Below are 22,472 nucleotides of genomic sequence, written 5' to 3'. Positions count from 1 at the left end.
ACTAAAGCACATGACCCTCATTTTTCTGACAAGTAAATGTGTTCCAAAGAAACTCGATGACTTCCTTGAGGCCACAGAGCTAAAGTAGAAGAACGGGAATTGGACCTGGTCTTCTGGCAACCCATAAATAGTCCTGTAGGTTATTCCTCACCCACTCTCTTTTTTAGTTATTGTAATCAAAGGGTGTTGCAGTGTGAAGATCCCATCCTGCAGGCTGTGGGTAGGTTCTGCCACATGCTCAAAATGTCATCCATGACATGGGTAATTGTTTATCTGTGCTGTCCATACAGTATCTGCTAGCCACTAGCCACCTGTGGCTATTTAAATTTTATTTTAATCAGTTAAAAATAAAATAAAATTAAAATTCACTTTCTCAGTTTTACTAATCACAGTTCATATGCTCAACAGCTACATGTAACTAGTGGGCTCCATATCAGATAGCTCAGATTAGAACATTTTCATTATCTCACAAATTTCTACTAACAGGGCTTGAGTCTAGATAATTCAAACTAATATAACATTGCCCTCAGCTATAAGAATCTGTGAAGAAAGTATAGTCTTATTCTGATAGCTGTCGTCTAAGAGAAAAGTTTGAAAAAGAAATCAGTTATCTGTTTTAAAAATGGCACCTTTTATAATAAGTGAATTTTAGACCTAGCACTAACGAGTATCTTTCCCCAATTCATCCCTTTGAATGTGCATTTCTCATTTTATCTAATAAGAATATAAGCTTCTCTGAGGAATGAAGCTAGATTCTTTTCACCTTTATATTCCCCCATCTCAAAATACATACATCCCTTCATATTCTCTAACCACTTCCATACATATACACCCTCGATGCACACTGTTTTGCACAGAACAAGCATAATATTTACTTGTTAAAAGACCCAGCATATTGCAATATTTTATATGTAATGAGGATATATGCATAATTTTGATAGACCTGGTCAAATGGCCCCTGTAGAGTTTGTACCAGTTCACTATCCCCCAAGCAATATGTGGGACTGGAGCCTAGTTTCTAAGGCAGCGTAGAGCCCTGCTCAGAGACTGAGTCCCAGGTATCACAGAATTTCTTTTGCCAGAGTTTCTCAGCTTACTCTGTGTGTGTGTGTGTGTGTGTGTGTGTGTGTGTGTGTGTGTGTGTGTGTCAGAGAGAGAGAGATTTCATTTGGAGAAAGTTGTCTGTGGCTAAGAAAAGTGTGAAAAGTCATGACACAGGAAATCATCACTCTTCCTTCTCATAATCCTCCAGTTTGAAACAGTGACAGAGAAAATGAGATGGCTCCACACGCCACGAGAAGATCCTTAGACAGGCAGTGTGGAGGGAAGGGTTGAGCTGGCAGCTGGAAGAGATAGAGTGGCTATAAAGATCTCCAAGAAGCAAGAGTAGAGACCAAGGTGCAAGGAAATGAGACTTGTTCTCACGGCCCCCAGTGCTAGCCAGTGTTCTCCAAAAACTCAGTTCATTTGAGCCACCTTTAAGGGTTTGTCATGTGCTGAGTCCTTTGCTGGTGCTGGGAATTCGGAGATGAGCATAGCTGGTCTCCGCCCTCAAAAAACTCATACGGAGAAGTGGGGCATGAAGGCAGACAATTTTGATATAAAGTAGTAAAAGCAATAGCAATGCTGACAGCTAGCTGTAAGAGCTTCTAAAATGCCAGCCAGTGGGCTCAGCACTGCCTGTCATCTCCCCTAATCTACAAAAACCCTGTGAGAGTGGTTACAATGGTCTCCCCATTTCACAGACGAGGAAACTGAGGCCCAGAAAAGTTGAGAGATGGCCCCAATCCTACTTCGTAAGTGGCAAAGCTGGGGTGCACACTGAGGTCTGTCGGACCTCAGAGTCTTTAGCGAAAGCAGAGGTGATGTTGAGCACACCCAGAGCTAAATGCCCATGTTCCTCCTCCTGCACTCAGTGGTGTTCTGCTTCCTTCCCTACATTTCACAGTGAGGGCGTCAAATCGGAGCCTGGGGGGAGATATGGCCTGAGCTGAGATTCAAAGGATGAGTGGAAACAAGAGACTGTAGGATTCAGGATTCAGGAGGTTGCTGCCACAGAGAGGGAGGCAGGCAAGCGGAGTGGCTGTGTGGGCGGCCTCTGCAGCCAGACTGCCTGAGTTCAAATCCTGGCTCTGCTTCTTTTTAGCTGAGTGACTTTGGGCACATCACTTAACCTCTCTGATACTTCACCTGTAAAATGGAGCCAATAACTACTTTACCTTGTGGGTTATTATGAATGAATTAATGTATTCAGAGTGTTAAAATAGTGCATGACACACGCCCTGTATGTTTGTTCTCACTATAGAATCTCCAGGCTCCATGTATGGCCTAGATATAAGGAAAAAGGAAACAAAAGTTTGAAGCTTGTCTTTGGTGCTTATTATAGAGAACTATTATGTGTTCTGAGAAAATGTAATGTCATGCTATAAAGAGAGAAGGAAGCAGAAAACCATTTAATGGAGGAGAGACATGGGCTTTTAGCCCTGAATTTTCCCGTCAAGCATGGTTGTATTTATCAGCTTGCAGTTATCATCTAAGATTGTGAGTCAAAATGGGCTTTTTATTTGTTGCCTATTTCTTTATGACACCTTTACTTGGTATTAAAATGTAATGGCCTGCCTCAAATAAGGTGGAAAAGCAGAGAAGGGTAAAATACAGAGCATCACATTTGATGTGACTCTTGGTTTTCTCCTCTTCCTCTTTGATGAAATAAAATGTTTTCAGAAAACCCAAGAGAAAATATCAGATAAAGGCTGCAGCTTCCTCATTTACCCACAAGTATTTATCTCTCATCCATCAAGTCAAATTATTTTCCTCCAAGAGCATTACTCTGTAAGAGACTCCAAGAGAAGTAAAAGTGGGAGGAAAATTCTTCTCCAAGAAATCAATTCACATGATTTACTTTTTATCTCCATATTCTGTGACCTTTCTCTCCTTTATCTGTTATTCCAAATTCACATTCCCAAGCCTATTTCTAAGCCAAACTCCTTGCCTGGACCACACTTTCTCTAGGCCAAGTTTATCTCTTCCTCTTATTCTCTGAACAACTCCTGAGAATCCATCTTCTTGAAGAAAAACATTTGATAGCAATTTCCCCAATACACAAGACCCTCACACACCTGTGTACCCACCACTCACTAGATCTTAGGGCTACAGAAGTTCTGATCCAGCCTTTTGTCCTGAATGAGCTCACAGTCTCAGGTGTGAGAAAAGGCACACAAAAGGAGGTTGATTCTGCCCTTCTCTGCCACACGATCATGTTCATTTCCTTTATGCTCTCTCTTCACTAGACTGTAAGCTTCTCAAGGACAGGGGTTTTATCTGTTTTTCTTACCACTGTATAATCAGTACCTTACAGAGTGGCCTGTGTAAACATTTTATGAACAAGTAAGAACAAATAGATGACAACACAGAATGATCAGTAAATTGACATGCTTGCAAAATAAGAAATAGCACAGAGAAGGGAGTAGTGAATTCTTTGGGGGAAAGGAGTACAGTTGGAAGGGTGGAGAGACTTGCTGGAGAAGGTGACTTCTGACTTCTGAAGGTGACTCCTATAAGGTGACTTATAGGAGGTATGCAATAAAAGTTTGCTGAGTTGATAAACTTTACAATTAATGAAGCAATTACGCTTACAATGTCTCTAATATTCTACCATTTATCACATTCCCAAGAAGGGAAGACATAGCCACTTTATGCTAAGTTATGTAGCCCTGGAAGCTCTGTTACCTCTGAGCAGGATAAGAACACCTAGTGGAAAGCCCAGTGTCTGTGTCAGGAAGGACGGGTGTGTGTGTGTGCATGCTTGTCCTTGACAAACTTTAGAGACTTAACTGGGCCACTGGCTGAGAGAGAAAGCAATCCTAAGTGTGTGATTTAGAAAAATGTTTCCATATAGGAAAGAACATTGGAAAGAGGGTGGACAGAGGTGATTTCCAAAGACTGACCTTTCACCTCACCTGTGAGCCAGACCAGAGCTCATTCGCTAACTCCTGTATCTACCACCCAAGTCAGTTTCAGGCCTTAAAATTTCTGAAAATCCACTTAGTCATGATAGGGCAGGGGATGGAATAGAAGACTAGAGGAGATAAAAACAAAATGAAATTTTAGTTGACCTTATCTAATGACCTTACTGAGAAAAAACAAGATACGAGACCTATACTTGCTGTTAGTTTAAGTTTTCTTAGTTTTATTTAGCTCCAGATCCTTCCTGACATACTGATGTTAATGCTCAGGATTCTGAAAACCAAAACTACTCAGACTTTTGAGCCTCCTACTCCAGTGTGATCTCTGGGATCTCTAATGCTGCTCCAGATGCACCTTCTCTATGACTGATTGAAGATACCTGCATCTGAACAACACCAAATTATAACCAAGATTAGATCTCTTGCCTCCAATTAATTCTCAACTTGTATTTTTAATATGTGTGTGCAGCTTCATCATACACAACAAAGACACGTTCTTCAACAACGCCACAAGAAGTAGAATTGTGCATCATATTTTACAAAGAATAAAGTATGAAGAAGGAAAAAACAAAATTGGTAAGTAGTATGTTAGTATAGCAAACTACATTTGGTATTTGGGGATTTCAGACTTCTTCCCTTGGTTTTATTAAGTTTGTATTAATTCTATCCATGCTTGTCATTTATAAAACCTCTACTCCCTTGATAATACCTTGAATATATTCAATCTTTGCTTGACAACTAGATATTTTTAAAGTTAAAAAAAAGAGAGAGAGAAGAAAAGCTGATTTCCTGGCCCTTGATCCCAGTTTCCTAGCAGACAGAAAAGCTTTCCTTCTAAACTGTTGGTGCCTCCAAGTGGGTCTGAATCACTTTTGAAAGCCTAGGTTGTTTTCTTCAAAAAGTACCACCCTTACGTTTGTCTTGAACATTGTGAGGATTAAAACTCGATATTAATCACATGGACTTATGTGTTGTTTTAGGTCTGAATCGTTTGCTCACCAATGGCTCCTATGAAGCTGCATTTCCCCTGCATGAGGTATTGTGCTGCCTTGAGTCCTTAGCCTTTTCTCAACTTCTTGTTCCTGAAATCAGCTTCTAGGGATAGGCATTAATTGAATTTGTTGATATGACGTTTGTTCCAAATGAGTTTAATTTGTCCAGTGGGTAATTAAGGAGCAGTCTACTTGCACTGTTATGTCTCTTCCAAGAGTTACTCAGCATGAACTAAAATTAAAAAGGCATTGAAACTTTGCATCAAACACCAGACCCAGGGGGGAAATGTTCTTGAAATATATAGTCTTTGAAACAAATAAATGTATAGCTATTCCTTGAAAGAGTGGGAGGAAGCAATCTTGCAAAGTTTCTGGTAACCAAAGGGTGATTAAATGGAAATTAATAGTATTGTACTCATTGTTCACCTAAGATGTATAAATGTTGATATTCTCCTTACTTACTACATGGTCTTTGCCATATGTAACAACTTTCATGCATGTAGCTGTGACTACCCTTAACTATTTTCCCCAGTAGATCTTGGATTGCTTAGCCTGGGATTCTCCTACACATGGGTTTTCAGGAACATAATCCCCATGATTGTTGAGAGATTACTGTTGTTTTCATGATATTGCGCCCCTACTCTGGTCACCGTATGACACAGAGAATACAAAGATAAATGTCATAGCCTCTGCCCTCTGAGACTTCGCAAACCAGCCAGGGTGAAGCTACTGTGAGAGCCATCTTCAGTACAGTCTTCTATCAGAAACGATGATAACACCTTGTAAATAGACAAATTGGAGAACAGTTCCAACTCTCTAAATTGGCAAGTCTTTCCAAAACATACTTTTTGTTTAGCTCACAATGTTTCTTCTCTTGATCTTAAACACCAAGAGGATGTAAAAGGTGAGGTAGACTTTTAAAACCTTATTTATTAAGAAAACTGGAAGCTGTGATCTAAAACCGTTTCCAGACTACCAGGAAACATTTTTAGAGTACTCCCTTTAATGACAGAAGTAAACATTTGCTAGAGCCACAGACAGGTGTTTCTGAATTTTAGAGAGATTTCCCCCCAAAACATGTAGCTTCCTGTAGCAATTAGTTGGCCTTGCCCAGAAAAGGGTGCTGGTGAGAACCGCCTCCTCCCCCGTCCCAGTCTCAGCCGTGATACCAACAGTGTCGGAGCAACGGCAGGTGCAGAAGCATCTGTGCGGGGAGGTGGGTGGGTGGGAATGAGGAGATGCAGCTATGAAACCCCAGAGTAACCAACCCATGGCCTTCTCTATGACTTTCCCATCTCAGAAATGCCCTATGTTCTATAAGAAGGGAAATTTCAAATTAGTAATAGCAGCAGCAATAATAGCATCATTGTTCTTTTGACTTTTTCCTCTCAGTTTAACTTAATTATATTATTTAACTTCGTAATAGCCTACAGAGGCAGGAAGGTAGGAAGGGCAGATATTGTTGCCCTTGTTTCATGTTAAAAATTTAAATAGGGGTTTAGAGAAAGGTTAAACCTTGTCTATATCACACACTGAGTTAGTGATTGAGCTTAGACTAACCTGAGTTTTTTTTACTCCCACCCCTGTGTTCTTGCAATCAAGAAAGGGCTTTTCAGGTTTATGTGAACTCCAGAAAGTACTTTTTCTGGTTGTGAGACCAACAATGCCACAAACTGACCTCAGAAAACACCCACCACTCTGGCCCTTGGTCTCCTCCTTTGTTCAATGAAGAGGTTGAATTAGATTTGAATTATTAGAACTCAGAAGTGACTTCCAGATTTTCCATTCTAGGATTTTCTTGTAGATAAGGCCATGTGACTAGGTTACTGCTATAGCTGTTTACCAACTACCCTGCCTTAAAAGAAGTAGGGAAGAGAACTAGTGAGCTTGGGCATGGCCTTTGGGCCAGACACTTTACTCATTCAAACTACAGAAGAAACCTAATAAGGCAGATATTATTAATTCCATTTGGGATTGCAAAACCAAGGATCAGAGCATTTAGGGGGCTTGTCCAAGGTCTCCTAGCTAAAAAGTAGCAGAATTGAATTTGAACTCAGTTCAAACCTGCTTGATTCTAGCAAGCATGAACTTTTTACTAGACATCATCGTCAGCAAGACAACATCCATAATAACTCAACAAACTGCCTTCCCTCTCATAAAGGATTCATTTCTTCCTCATATCACCCCTACTCCTACCGTAAGGGACTAGTATCACCATTACCTTAAGGGTTCTGTGGGTATCACCTCACTCGCAGTGGTGTTTCTATCCCAGGGAAGTTACAGAAGTAAAAACTCCATTCGAACCCACGGAGCGGAGAACCACCGACATCTACTCTATGAGTGCTGGGCTTCCTGGGGTGTGTGGTATAAATACCAGCCTTTGGATCTTGTAAGGTGAGTTTTTCACCAGTTGCAAATATAAAGCTTGCACAGAATGCTTAGGGCAGACTGACAGCCGGGACAAGCCATCGTTAGAGCAGAAAGAGTCTGAAGTGTACAGCTCTCACTCAGATCTGGCTCCTTCGCAAGAGAGCAACTCACCAGAGGACAGTGGTTGTTCTTGGTAAACCTGCCATCCCTCTGATGAGGATGGAGTTTCCTCCTAAAGGGCCTTAGAAAGGGGCCCTGGAAGGGGCACGTAGGATCAGCCAGGCCTCCCACGAGACTCTGTAAGGAGTAGGTCATCCATGTGGCTGTTACTGACAAATTGTCTTGTAAAAAGGTAGCACTGCTTACATGTATTACTGACGAAATATTAGTTACTATCAATGCAAATAGGGCATATGAGATACTATCATTCCAGTAAATATCATGCTTATTTTAGTTTTTATTTAAAACTAATAACCTTTAAAGATATTTTTATCTACATATCAGAAAGTATATCAGCTTTTAACTTATGATAATTATGCAGTAAAAATATATGTTTTTTTAACTGTCTGAATCTGTCCAGCTATCTACCTTGGCAGTATTATGCTCTGACATCTCATTGTTTCTTTAAATTCTGGTTGTGGAGATTGGGTAATAACAACCCATACTTCATGGATTCCTGAATAAAGAGAAAGTCATGCCTCATATCTTAGAGTAACTGGATATGTTTCACCTATACCAGGGCCCTGAAAAATAATCCCAGAAGGAAGGAAGAAAAAAGACAACTCACTTTATATTTTATCTCCTTGGGTAGTGGTCTTCCTACCAGAGCCCCTGTTACCTTGTTACCAGGTATTTATTCCTGATATTGCAAGGACAGTGATGAATTGTGACCCTTGCGTTGGTAACAAATGATCCAGATCATCTGGGTGCATAGAAAATATTTTCTGAGATGGGATCACTTTCCTTTGTTCAGACTCAACACATGATAAACAGTGGGGAAAAAATAAAATAAAAGGAAATTGTCTTCCCAGCCTCAGTGTGATATTACAGGATTACATTGATTAAAAGTTACAGATAATTGCTGCAGGCAATGCATTTCCTGTCCATGACAGTGTTTTGATTTTGTGATTAGTCAATGAGCATTAATTAACTGTCCATTGTGTTTCTAGTACTGTGCTAAATACTATTGGCAAAGACAAACAGAAGCCACAGTCTCTGGCTTTGAGAAATTCAGTTTCCCTTAGGAACGTAGGCCCTGCATACTTGAGACAACTAGAAAAAAACACAAGACCACACATGATTTTGTAAAATGTGTGACAGAGGCCATAAGTTTTACATGAATTCAGAAAAAACGGAAAGGATGGATAGAAGTCAAGAGCTGAGCCCTGGAAGAGCAGTGGGATTTGCGTTGGGCAAAAAGAAGCAGGTGAGAAGCACAAGCAAGCCTTGAGAATGAAGGTGTGGAGCATCTAGGAAAGCTCATCTCTTAAACAGTTCTTGTCCTGTAGATTTTACCTCCTCCATATCTCTCAAACCTGGCCAAATCCCAGCATCTCCACTGCCTTCACCTGTCTCCTGGACCACGACAGTTGTCTTCTACTCGATTTCCTTTTCTCCACTCTGCCCCCTTCCAATCCATTCTGTGTTCATAGAATACGCTTGTGGATAATCCTGTTCTTTTATGGGAGGGCTAATTCTAGTTCTGATGTCGAGTAGCAGGAGTAGAAATTTAAGCCCAGAGCCCAGATTTGATCAAATGTTCCATTCTCCAGGCTTGCCTTGTCTGCAGTTGACCAGTAAGGCCACTACAAAGTAAAAGGATGGACCAAAGTGTTATAATGCTTAACTTTACACACTGTGCTGTAATTTGCAAGGCTGTTGTGTCTTTAACAGGCGGTACTTTGGAGAGAAGATTGGGTTATATTTTGCCTGGTTGGGCTGGTATACCGGCATGCTCTTCCCAGCTGCCTTCATTGGATTGTTCGTCTTTTTGTACGGAGTCGTCACTCTGGATCACTGCCAAGTCAGGTACGGGAGCTCTCGGGTGAGCCAGCCTATGCTTATACTTGGATATGGCTGTTTGTTCTTTGGGGATGTTCGCAGACTGTGGACACACTTAGTTTTTCACCCTAACTTCCTTCTCTCGTGGAAAAGTTCAATTCACAAGGTCCCCTTCATTCATTGCCCTTGAAATGGTCTTGTGGTCTTCAGCTACCATGGAAACAAAAGTCACATTTACAGACATACAAACCACTATACATCCATGGAACAAATCACTTTCATTCACTGGCGAAAAGTGCTCTCTTTCTGACTTTTTCACCTTTCTTACAATTGATATTGCGAAATAGTGAACTGACAATCCTTTCTTATGGATTCTGTATTTTTACAAGAACCCTTTAAACCTAGGCCAGAAGGACATCTCACCAACTTGCTAGTACCTTGGGAAAGGTTCAGTGTCAACAAGTGTTATCTTGGTTGTCTCACCAGAATATAGTTTAAGGTATTCATGGATATCTTGTTGTAAAACTGAACAATGATCTTAAATTATAAATGTGCCTTTTTTTAAGTAATTTCAAAAATGAAAGTGAGTGATTGAGCATCCCACCTACAAAAATATTTTATTTTCTGGTGAAATTGTTAATGAAATGTAGTTTTCACCCAAGACAGGACTAAAATCCCTACTCATTTTTATTTATTCTTCCATATTAGTTTTAATTGATCATACACATAGAGATCAAGACAGGAATTTTCAGGTGTCTTGTTTTTCCTGTAATTCAGTATGAAATTGCTTCAGATCTATGAAATGTTGTGAAGGACTTTTGTATAATCTGGGGTATAACGACCAATGTTTTGCTTTATATATTTGTCTAAGCTTAACTTACTACTATGTGAAGCTGAGGAAAGCCTCATAAATAAATAGGTTTATCAAAGTATTAAAATGTATAGGAATTTGTTTACATTAATAACAGACAAGGCTAAGAAGCATCTGAGGACAAAAATTCAATCTACTGGATCTTATTTACTAGTTGAACATTCTGGTGAAGTTAGAGGGGAAAACAGTGTTCCCTGTCATCAAGAAGCAGTCCTTCTCTGTTCTCTTTTCCAGTAAAGAAGTCTGCCAAGCTACAGACATCATCATGTGTCCTGTGTGTGATAAATACTGTCCATTCATGAGGCTATCAGACAGCTGTGTTTATGCCAAGGTAATTTCAGACATGCAGCATTTTAGGTGGATTAAATTTAACATACACCTTGCTGGGGGATGGTGGGTAACTATATTCTATCATTTCTAATCTTTGATTCTCAAGTTAATGCTGTAGGATAGATGTATCTCCATCATTCCCTATTCTAACTCAGATATCTTGTTTAATGTACACATATTTAAACGTATGGCTCTAGACACCATCACAAGCTGCAGCATGGCACAGTGCAAAGGGCACAGTTGCTAGAGTCAGAGAAAGTTAGGTTCAAACTTCAGCTCTGCTCTTTACCACTTGTTTATCCGGGAACAAGTTATTTAACCTCCCTGAGCCTCAGTTTTCTCATCTGTAAAATGGAGAACATGATACTTGTTTCACGTGGTTGTTGTTAGAAGTGAGATAAGATGTATACCAAGTACAGTGCTTAGCAAATCATAAGATCTCAGTAAATGACGGCTGCCATCATTTTCCTCCTCTTTGTCACCTTTATTGTCAAAGTGACCTCAATTTCAAGGCTAGCTGAGCTGCTTACCTGCTTGACCTTGAGCAGGTGTAGCCTTTCTGAGAGTGAGCTTTCTCATCTCTAAAATACAGGTACTCTTTGTCCTGCCCTATTGGCATATCATGAGGACTAAAGAAGAGAGTGTATGTAAAAGTGCTTTGGAAAAAAATACATGGCACTATTATTTCTATAATATGTTATTGCATGTCCCTTTCTCATGGTATGCGTTACTTTGTTAAAACATTAGACATGTTCATCAAATGGCTAGGGATTTTTTACTTCATGGTGTTGTCACTAACTTGAAACATGAGCTAGAGTTTGAATTAATGAAGACTTTTCCAAGACCTGTCAGCTCCCCCAGATTCCAGATATGCAAGGGGTTGGCAGATTTTACTGAACCTTTACAATCACTGCAGCCTGGATCTATCTAATTACCCTGCTGGCATTGCAGAGTTTTGTTCATTTTAAATGAGAGAACATTTGCTCGGCAACCCAGGATCTGACCTGTCTATAATGTCTCAGTACTGCAGGTGGCGGGTCTGTGTGGGAGGAGCCCAAACCGCAGCAGTGAGCTGTGATTTTAGAAAGATTCTGGCTCTTAGTATATGTTGCAAGGGACCAAAAAAGCACAAAATTCTCTCCCTATCTTTGGAGAACACACAGATAGACCCACGTAGATGAGGACAAATTTAACAGAGTGACCTTGGAAAGTAGAGATTTGGTAAGAATCAAGAGTTTTATCAGTGATATCAGTTGGTTTAAAGGTCATGAGATAAAGCCTAAATGTCTCAGGTTTAAAAATTCTGCTTTGGGGAATTCCTAGAAGCAGAAGCCCAGGTTTCTTTTTGTTTGTTTGTTTTTTGTGGTTTTGAGTGTGTGTGTGCGTTTTACTGGGTTTTTTATGGTGTTTTTTTTTAAATGAATGAAGATATACCTGAGTGAAGTTCTCTTTTTAGGATATCCTTGATAACTCTTTAAAGGGATCATCATAAATAGTTTAGAGTGCTTATATTTTATAGGGACTTATTTTGGCAGTTATCCTCCCTAACGTAAGATCTATTATAGAACGATAATAGTTATGATAGTTATAACTATAATAATAGCTTGGCAACCTAGCTTTATTATTTCTAATTCTCACAGCAACTTCAAGATAAATGTTAATGTTCCCATTTTACTCAGAGACTCAGAGAGGTAAAAATTACTCATCCATGGTCACACGGCAATGAGTAGCTGGGCCTTGGCTTATTGGACTGCAAAGCATGTCTTCTTTACTCCTGTGCCATACTGAGCTACAAGATGTTTAGGTTCCGAATTTAACATTTGCTCTCACTTAGGAACTTAGTGAAATGAAGGATAAAAAGCCTCAGAATGACAGAATTGGAGCTATACAGGGTTTCCTTTAGAAATATTTATTTGAAATGTCAGAGTGATTTCAAGGGATTATGGATACACAAGAATATCGGATCAAATTGGAGCCTGGATCCAGTCAAATCAGCAGCCGTTCTGTTGATCAAGGGTGCTTTATCCTTGAACTTGCATTTGCAAGAGTCAGAGAAACCCAACTCCAGCTGGCTTAGGCAGAAAGAGACTTAACAGCACATTTCCCTGGAGCAGATACTGGAGTAGCTCACACTATGTGAGTGAGAGGCCTCCCAGCCTAGAACTGGTCTCTCTCTGCCCGTGTGATCATCTGCAGACAGGTTTTCTCCAACAAGGAGAAAGTGGCTGCCAACTGCCTTGGCTCCAGACTTGTGTCTTCCTTCCTTTATCTCCTTCAGCATATTTTTGTGAATATTTTAAATTCTTGGTCAGCTATTACAGAATATCTGTTTCAGAAGGTGTACGTTGTCTAGTTTTGGGGATTTTGGAGGGCGGGTGGTTGTTGTCTTCCCCATGTATTTCATTACTTTGGACCATGGGTGCCTGTCCCCTGGAGGTGTCAACTGCTTGAGTAAGGGTCAGAAATCGGCCCCAAATCTGTCATCCTGGTGAGTTACAGGAAGGGGAGGACAGTGTGCCCAGGCACCAATGTGTGCTGTCACTCTACCAGAGGACTGTTCTGGTCAGAGTTTTATTTTTAAATCTGTTTAGAACAAAACAGAATTGGGAGGAGGCCCTCTCCTTTGTAATGTACCAGCCCTGGGGTTTAGAGGGAATCTACTGAGAAGGGGATGCCCCAGGGCAGCAGCTACTTTCATCAATGTCTCAACCAAGCAGGACTTTGAGCATTTCTGATGCTGTTCCAAGAACACCAGCACCTGCTGTAGCTGATTTCAGAGGGAGGGGAAACTAACTGTCAAATATTGTCTGGGAGAGAGTCTAGAGTGGAACTTATGTATTTCTCTATCCTGTTCTCTCCCTCTGCTTGGGATCTGCCACCTATCTCTCACACACCACCACCATCACATACACCCACCCACGCCCACCCCACATACACACACACACACACACACACACACACATACGACACACATACCAGTTCAAGGCAACCTTCTGTCTCCCTGGGGTTTTCTCAGAGTCTTTGTTTTTTATTTGTCTTTGCATGTTATTAATTCCTGGAATCTACCATCTTGCTTCTCCACGGTTGATTTTGACAAAGGCGCCATCAGCCTAAGCTAGCTCATCATCTCGTTAGGAACCAGAAGCCCTTATCACCTCACTCCTCTTAATTCACATGCTTCCCAGATTGATAACTGCAGCAGGACACTCTTTCTCCAAAGGTTTACCTATTGGCCCCAGGGGAGTACTCTGATTCTCTTTTGAGCTGTGTGTCCCTAGGGACCAGGATAGGAGAGACCTGTTACCTGGAGAAAGGAGAATGGAGAAAAGATGATCTGGGCAGGCAAAAATGACAACCACAATCCATTCTGGAACGGCCACTGATGGTGCAAGCTAAAACTTCCAGCAACTCCCAGTAGATACCCTGACAGAGAGCACAAACCAACCACACACCACTGGAACTTTCAAGCTTGATTTGGTACCGAGTGCCCAATATACAGCTTAACACTCCCTCTAGAACATGAAATAGGCTTCAGACATTCGTCCCATGCTGCCCACCTCTCCTATGTTCAAAGAAAGAGAAGGCATAAACTTTGGGAATAATCTGAAATACTTCACACTCTGATAAAACAAGAAAAAAAACCTTGTTTATACTTGGCACATTCTCCAAGGGACAGTATACTTTATAGGGAGCTATAAAATACCAAAAAAAAAACAGTTATGCCTTATGAACCTATCAGTCATCATTTCAATGTGTCATGAACAGTGGCATGATTTATACTAGAGGCAAAAATGAGCTTGGCAGTTTCGCAGTAAGAATGGATATTTTTGCCTTCTGCCGTGGTGTTTGCAATAGAATATATTATTCTAGCAATAAAGTATTGCTAGCTGTCTTTGTGTTATGTGCAGTGGGTAAATGTGGTGATTACCCGAGGCTTTAATAAAGGTGGAAGTGGATTTGCTTAATGGTTCTGCTCCTTCTTTTTTATAACGCTGAAATCCACAGGGCAGCCCAGAAAATGTTTGCTCAAAACTACACAAACAAAATAGCCATATTTTCAAGGCGAATAAATGAGGCATGAAAAACAGTGCTTGGGAAGCTGGAAACCTTTAAAGTACAACAATGGTACCTTCCTGGTCCTACATATAACTATATCTGTGTACATATGTACATACATAAGAGTTTTGGGGTTTTTTTGTAGGTCACAAAAGGGAATTCTTAGGAGCACTATTGGGGTTGCTGATAATTGTTCAACTAGATGCTACTCACAGGGAACAAATTCTCTCTTCCACATATGAGCTACTTCACAGTCAAAGGAACCTACTTCTTACAATTCAAAAAGAATATACCCCAAAGAAACCCTATAAAACTCATTGTATCATCACAGCCATTTTTATAGAACTTGAAAAAAGAATCTGAACTGGAATACCATATATGAGAAATTAGCTCAATGCTGATTCATGTTATTCCCAGGTAACCCACCTTTTTGACAATGGAGCCACTGTCTTCTTTGCTGTTTTCATGGCAGTCTGGGGTAAGTGTTCCTTGACCATAAAACTTGAGTCCTCTGTATGTGCTCTGTGATCTGTTCCTTTTGAAGTCTTATTTTTTTTGATGTGAAAAGAAGAAGCTTAAATAAATTGAGTTGGCTATTCTATTAGCAACAAGTTGGCAAATAATTTATTTGGTTTATTTTAAGTGATGTTATAGAGGGGAAACATGACTTCTCCTAAACCTTCAACAATTTCATCAGTGCTCTATTATTAGAGTAAAATTTACCTTCTGCTGGAGACAAAAATAAAGCTCATAGTACAACAAAAGGTCAGAGGAAAACCAAATACCCATCTCAGTATATATAGACTTTCTATTGCGAGTGGTTAACATATGAGTGTCTGCCTTTGGCTTTCTTCCAACTCTGAGAAAAATGACTCCTAAAAATGAGAGCCACTCACAGGACTGAATTGAGTCTTTTGATACCAGTTCAAGCTAATATCCCCATTAGGCGTGATAGAAAATGTGATGGAAACATTCAAATCTTTGGAAGCAACAGGACTTGATTGAAATCTCAACTCCTTCACTTACTAGGCTATGTAACTTTTAGCAAGTTTCTTTACCCACCTCTTTGTTAAGTGGGTTTAATAACAGATACATAGTCAAATAATTATAAAGCTTTATTTTAATGGTGTAGAAAAACATCTGGACAAATTCATAATAAAAAATGAATGGCAGTCACTTTTGGAGAAGAGGATTCGTGGAAGAATAAGTGACTAATGATGTGAGCCAGACTTTTTGCTATGTATTTTCAGTTTGGTTTGAATTTTTTATAACCATTATACATTTCTCCTATAACTTAAAATGCCGAACTCTGAATTTTTGATGTTACAAAACTCTACTAACTTTAGTCTTAGGCTCATCTTGTTTGTTATGTCTTTTATGAATATTAGAATCTTCCTCATTTCTCAGGCCCTAGCTGAAATGTCATCTGCTCCAGCTGGAAGATGTCTTCTTCCTTTGAGCTTCTTCCAAAGCATTTGGTTTATGTCATTCTTAGGGCACTTATAATTATTTGTATACACAACTTATCTCACCTAGTAGGTTTTTGGTCCTCAAGGACCTTTATGATCATCAGAAACCTCATACATTTCTTCAGGAGACAGATGCCATGTTACAGATTTGATGGATGGATGAATAGATGGATGGATGAATGGATGGGCGGAAAGGAGAAAAAAGAGAAGAGAAAGGAAAAGAGAAGGAAATTAACAAAAGGATTTGTTTATGATATAATGAATGCATTTAAGTGGTCTTTTTTTGGCAAGTGGAACTATAAAACCTTGTTCTCTTGAGGAGGCTTATTCTAGATATGCTGTCTTTTCTACCTAAAGAGCATCAAAGGAAATTTTTCCCTCTCACCACAGCTCTGTTGAAAGGACATGTTTTGAGCCCTGTGACTCCAGCCCCTCTCAGCCAGTAAGCATTTGACCCAAGACCAGTCAAACCACAGGCCAGTGAGTGGCCTGGGGGAAGGCCCAGACGGGGACTGGGAGGGCCACCCAGATTATTATTCTCAAGAATGTAGACTGGGAAATGTGAAGGGGGACAGGGAGTTGCCAGCAGGAACTGACACGGAAAGATGTACCAAGGACAGGAGGAGTGGAGTTATCAGGATTTTCACAAAGTCCATCAAGGGAGTCAAGAATCCTATAGGAATAGAGACTGGGCCTATTCAGAGATAAGATATGGAAACCCGCAGCTTGAGAGATCTCAGCCATAGGAAAGCCTGGGTCTTCATCCTGATAACTCCACGAATAGTATGTCTTGGCTATTTTCTGCCTTTGCTTCTCTTTGGTGGATTGTCTTGCATCCCCCAGTTGGCTCCTGCATCTTCTGTTCCATATTGTTGCCTCTAGTTTGTTGCTTCTGCCTATTTCTACGTTCTGATTCTTATAACTTCAGCCTTCTCGTAGTTCTTCCTGGTCTGTACTTCTACCTGCTGGTCAATTTCAATCTTTCTTTCTCTTCTTCCCTCCCTCACTATTTGCACTATCCTTCATGTGTCTCTGTCCCTTGCAAACAACAGAAACTACCCCTAGAAGAATTTGGTCACAGGTCTGAGCTCTCAGATCAAGAATATGTATCTGTTTTTCTAGAACCTTTTAGTGTCAGTAACCGTGATGAGGATAAACCATCCAGTGCTTAAACTTTTCCATGGTGAGGGGACTTGGGAAAATAATATTCATTTCTTAAGCCAGTGGTCCCCAAACATTTTCAGGTCATGGCACACATAAAAAATGAAAATATTTGCACAACATACTGATATACAAGGAAGATCCTGCTCATGGCCAAGGATAGAACTGCCCCAAACACCCTAGCCCCAGAAGCCCCAAAGGATGAAGGGATTATTACTATCATTATTATTATTCCTGGAATACTGGTATGCTCATGTGGAAACTCTGCCTGAGTTACTAATCTGCCATGTAATGAGTTAATGCTTTCTGGTATAAAGAGTGGTAACCTGGTGGTATTCTGGAAGAACTAAAATGCAAAACTCCCCTACTCACTTCAGTATTTCACCTATTTTAGATATACTTTCACTGAAATAGCCATTTCTTCTCTCACAATTTACCTCCTGAGGCTGTATAGAAGTAAATTTTGGTATGATAACATGTGTCTATAAGGCAGAGGTTGTTACTGTCCCCGGTACCACCATTATAAAAAGGATTGCATCCCTTCTTTGAAAATTGTCGTGTTTTATGCTGCAGATGACAAATAGGTTTTCTTTTATTTCCTTGCCAATCTCAGCTGATTGGTGCTGGCTGCCCAGAGCCTGGAGTTGAGAAGCTTCTGAGGTTGCAAGTGGGTGGATTGGAGATTTGACAGCCCTTGTGCTTTGGCGTATACTCAGTCAGATTCTGATAGATGTTCTATAATAAACTTTGGGCACAAGGGAACATTTTAGGGCCACTCCAGGCAAGGCAAGTCTGGAATAATTCACCTTCTGAATTGCTTTCTTTTAGTTGACAATTCATTGCTTACACCCTGTATTATTCCCAGAAATGTGCTAGTTTGAGAAAAAGAATGATTTACCCCAGATGTTTCTTTGTAGATAGGGATATGCCTTTTGCAGAAATCTAAAATAGCCAGCAATGCTAACAGTTATAACACTAGCATATATTTATTGAGGAATTACTATGTGCTGAACAGTGCCCTAAGCGGTGTATGTATATCATCTCATTTAACCTCTACAGCAACCTTTAAGGAAGATACTATTAATATCCTCATGGGATAGATAAGGAAACTGAGGCAGCAGCTAGAACGTGGCAAAGCCTAGAGTTAAACTGAGCAGTCTTAGCTCCTGTACTGCTAGAATCAGGTACTATTTGTATCCATGTGCTTCTGCTTTGGAGATCTGAACTTTAAAATAAAGGACTATTATGCTCATCTTGAGCCCCATTTATCCTGCTTTGAGGCAGTGATGTTCTATAAAAGCATGTCAGTTCTAATGGAGCTCAGTTTAATGGTCTCAGGATCATCACTTATGATTGACAAGTTACAACATTTAAGAAAACAAATGCACTCTGTTTCCAGGAAATTGCTAGATACAGAGATGATAACAGATGTAAGTGGTTTACAAGATCTCCGAAGGGACAGGGTTGATGTGTTTGTTTTGTTGCCTTTTGCTTTGTGTGTTCACCAGAGAAACAATAAGGCTCCTTTTGGAACCAGTTTGGAGCAGCTGGGGAGAGGCTTGGTGTTGGGTTAGAAATCTTGACAGAACTCCCCTGCCTTCATTCCTGTTCACACTGTGTGCTAGCAGGGTTCCCCGGGGACCTGGAGCCTAGGGCTCTGGGCTTGAACTACAGTGTGGCCCCTTCCTCAATGTTCACTTCTGTTCATAAATGTTCAAAGACAGAATAATTATGGACTGAATTAGCATCTCTTCCTAGGAAAAAAAAATGAGTCATTAGGGAACTAGATGTTGGCAGAGACCTGTCAGGAGTTAGATTATCTCCCTCTGTTCTTCATTTCTGGATATTTTTTCTCCCTCCTCCTTGTTTTCCTTTTTTCACTTTTAGGGTTGCCAAAAATTAAATTATTCCCTGTAAACAAACGAAGCAAGATCCTCAGAGCTTGTCAAAATGACAAGATTGTGGTTATTTAGTGAAAATTCAAAGATTCTATATGATCCTCCTTGTAAATGGTGAATAAAGTATATCTCATTTCAAAAAAAAATAAATTTTATAATAATCGGCCTTTTATTTCTAGATATTTACACTAACTTTATCTTTTATAATCTCATCTATAGGTCCCACAAAAAATGGTAATTGTATATTAAATATATATATATATATATATACACACACACACATTTGCTAAAGGGCCTACCATGTGTATGTACACAATCCCATATGATACTTCATCAATTTCTCATAACCCATCAGAAAGAAACTACTATCCCTATTTTATAGATGAGGCTACTGAGGCTCAGAGAGGTTATGCAACTTGCCCAAGATTATCCAGTAGCTAATAAATGGTGAAGTCTGAATTTTAAACTAGATCTGAGCTGCCCAACTCCAGAATCATTCCAAAATGTGTCCAGCATGCCATGTACCTTCTATACGATGTATTGATTTAGACCACGTGAACTCAGCACACTGCATACTCATTCTTACTGGGCACTGGAAATATAAACATGAGTAAGATGTGCTCTCTGCTCTCAAAAATCTCATAGTATATTGAGAGAGAGTTGGTAATTATAATACAGGGTATTAGTCCACTTTACAATGGGCCAATGAGGGTCCATGCAGTCAACTTCCTGAGACAAAAGGAAAGGCAGGCAAGATTAAGCCAGGAAAAAAATACTAGAAACAAGTCTTCCCTTTACCAGGCAAAGGAGAGAGGTTAGGGGAAGATGTGGATAACACTCTAAGCTGAGAAAAGTATAAGCAAAGCTCTAAAAGGAGGGGATGACTGTTCAGTGTGATAGCGACATAGGGTGTGCATTTGTTTCCTAGGGTGTTTTTTGTAATAAAGTATCTCAAACTGCCTGGTTTCAAACCACAGAAATTCATTCTCTCATAGTCCTGAAGGCTAGAAGACCAAAATCATGGTGTCAACAGGATTGGTTCCTTTTGAGGGCTCTGAGGGGATGATCTGTTCCATGTGTCTCTGCTACATTCTGGTGGCAGCCAGCCAGCCTTGCCATTCCCTGGCTTGTAGGTGCATCACTCCAACCTCTGCCTCTGCCTTCACCTGGCATTTTCCCCATGTCTGCATCTTCACATGGCCATCTTCTTATAAAGATGCCAGTCACATTGGATTAAGGGCCCAGCCTACTGCAGTTATGACTCATCTTAACTAATTATGTCTGTCATGACTCTATTTCAAATAAAGTCACATTCTGAAGTACTGGGGCTGAGGACATCCACAAGTCCTTTTTGACAATTCATCTCCTACATCTCCTAACAGAATGCATGTTGAAGCTGAGAGCTGTTTAGCCCAGACTATTGGTGGCATAACCAAGAACCAGGGCTTCATCCTGTAAGCAGCAGAAAGCCAACTGAAGTTATAAGCTGGGAAATGACATCATCGATTGTTTTGGGGAAGCAACTCTGCCAACAGTTTGAGGCGAGGTGAAAATGGGGCCAATAAGTGGCAGGCAGGTCACTTAGAAGACATTCCAGTGTTCACTCAAAATACGATGCAGAATTGTGCTAAGGAAAGAGCTAAGTGACAGAATAAAAACTTTATGCAGAAAATGTTTTCCTAGCTTTAGTTTTTTATGACAGGACCCACCTAAATATCCAACAAAAGAAGGACAGTTAAGTCAATTATAAGCAGACAGTACACATTTGTCTTTCAAAGCACATGATAACATAGCACAAAGCTTGTATTTTAAAAATTTGTTAAAAGTAAGATATAAAGTAGTCAAATAAAGTGTGATTTCAAATATATTAAATATGAATGAAAACAGAAGGAAATGATGTCACAATATTAACAGTGGTTTGCTTTGGGTGGTGCTATTATGGGAAGTTTTTGTCAACTTTATTAAGTTATAATTATATATAATAAAATCCAGCAATTTTAAGTGTATGATTTGACAAGTGATGTCAAATATATGTAGTCGTGAAACCATCACCATAATGATGATAAAGAACATTTTTATCCCCTAGAAAGTTTCCTCATGCCTCTGTTGTCAACCTGAAATCTGCTTTCTATTACTGTAGTTTCACCTGTTCTAGAATTTCATACAAATAGAATCATTCAATATGTATAATAGCATTTTGTGTCTACTTTCACTGCAGTTAATGCTGTTGAGGTTCATTTATGTTGTGCATAATCAGTAGTTTGTTCCTTTATAGTACAGACTAGTATTCGATTGCCTGGATATACTACAATTTGTTTATCCACTCACTGGTTAATAGACATTCACGTTCGTTCACTTCAGCTTTTAGCTATTATAAATTAACCTAGAAATTGTTGGTTCTTCTATTGTTTTTTGGGGACATTCTCTAAAAGCCTTTGTATCCATTATCTGGGGTTAATAGCCAGAAATGGCATTACTGAACCACATGATAAGTGAATGCCTACCATTATAAGAGATTGTTTTCCAAAGTGGCCATACTATTTTTGCTGTCATTTCAGCATTCCATGAAAGTTCCAGGTATGCCGCATCCTCACAAACACTTGGAATTATCAGTCTTAATAATTTTGTTGTGCTGGTAGATGTATAGTATTATCTCATTGTGGTTTTAATTTGCATTTCCCTAATGAGTAGTGATGTTGAACATCTTTTCCTGAGCTTATTTGCAACCTGCACATTTTAGTTGGTGAGGTGTTTGTTCAAAACATTTGCCCATTTGTTGTTGGGTTGTTTGTCTTCTTATTTTTAAATTAAAAGAGTTTTTTTATGTATTTGGGGGTAGAAGTGCTTTATCATAGATATATTTGCAAGTATTTTTTCCCTGTTTGAGGCTTGCATTTTTATTTTCTTAAGGATGTCTTTTGAAAAGCAAGAGTTTTTACTTTGGATGTATTCCAATTTAAATTTTTTTTCTGTCCATGCTTTTTGTGTTTTATTTTTAAAAAATCTTTGCCAAACTCAAGGTCCATAAGATTTTCTTTTATGTTTTCTTCTAGACAGCTCCCAGTTTTAACTAATGTATTTAGGTCTATGAGTTATTTCAAGTTGATTTTTTTGTATACGGTATAAGGTAAAGGTCAAATCCATTTATTTCCATGTGAACATCCAGTTGTTCTAGTACCATTTGTTGAAAAGATTATTCTTTGCCTCCATGAATTTTCTTTGTGATTTTTGGTTGAAATCAATTGGCCATGTATGTGCGTGGGTCTATATGAAGTATTTTTACTCTGTTTGATGTGTAGGTATACTTTTTCATCAATAACACACTTATTATGGTATTATAAGTCTTAAAATCTTATTTT

The 22,472-nt window shown here is 39.6% G+C and overlaps 1 protein-coding gene across 5 annotated transcripts in view; it reads left to right on the top strand.

The window, feature by feature from the left end:
• The window catches only part of ANO4 (anoctamin 4), a 276,016-nt gene that overhangs the window by 202,547 nt on the left and 50,997 nt on the right, over positions 1 to 22,472 (top strand). For all 5 annotated transcript variants that reach the window (XR_012921397.1, XM_076007082.1, XM_076007081.1 and 2 more), the window contains 6 exons: positions 4,435 to 4,541; positions 4,946 to 5,001; positions 7,230 to 7,351; positions 9,221 to 9,355; positions 10,434 to 10,530; positions 15,003 to 15,063. Coding sequence is in view for 4 of the 5 variants with exons in the window: in XM_076007082.1 (XP_075863197.1) it covers positions 4,435 to 4,541; positions 4,946 to 5,001; positions 7,230 to 7,351; positions 9,221 to 9,355; positions 10,434 to 10,530; positions 15,003 to 15,063 (578 nt within the window). In the remaining variant the exon portion in view is untranslated. The remainder of the gene's footprint in view (positions 1 to 4,434; positions 4,542 to 4,945; positions 5,002 to 7,229; positions 7,352 to 9,220; positions 9,356 to 10,433; positions 10,531 to 15,002; positions 15,064 to 22,472) is intronic.

The sequence above is a fragment of the Microcebus murinus genome, chromosome 10, assembly GCF_040939455.1.
Source record: "Microcebus murinus isolate Inina chromosome 10, M.murinus_Inina_mat1.0, whole genome shotgun sequence".
NCBI classification, from domain to species: domain Eukaryota; kingdom Metazoa; phylum Chordata; class Mammalia; order Primates; family Cheirogaleidae; genus Microcebus; species Microcebus murinus.
Note: the sequence above shows the minus strand (reverse complement) of the source record. Positions and strands in the feature narration are given on the sequence as shown.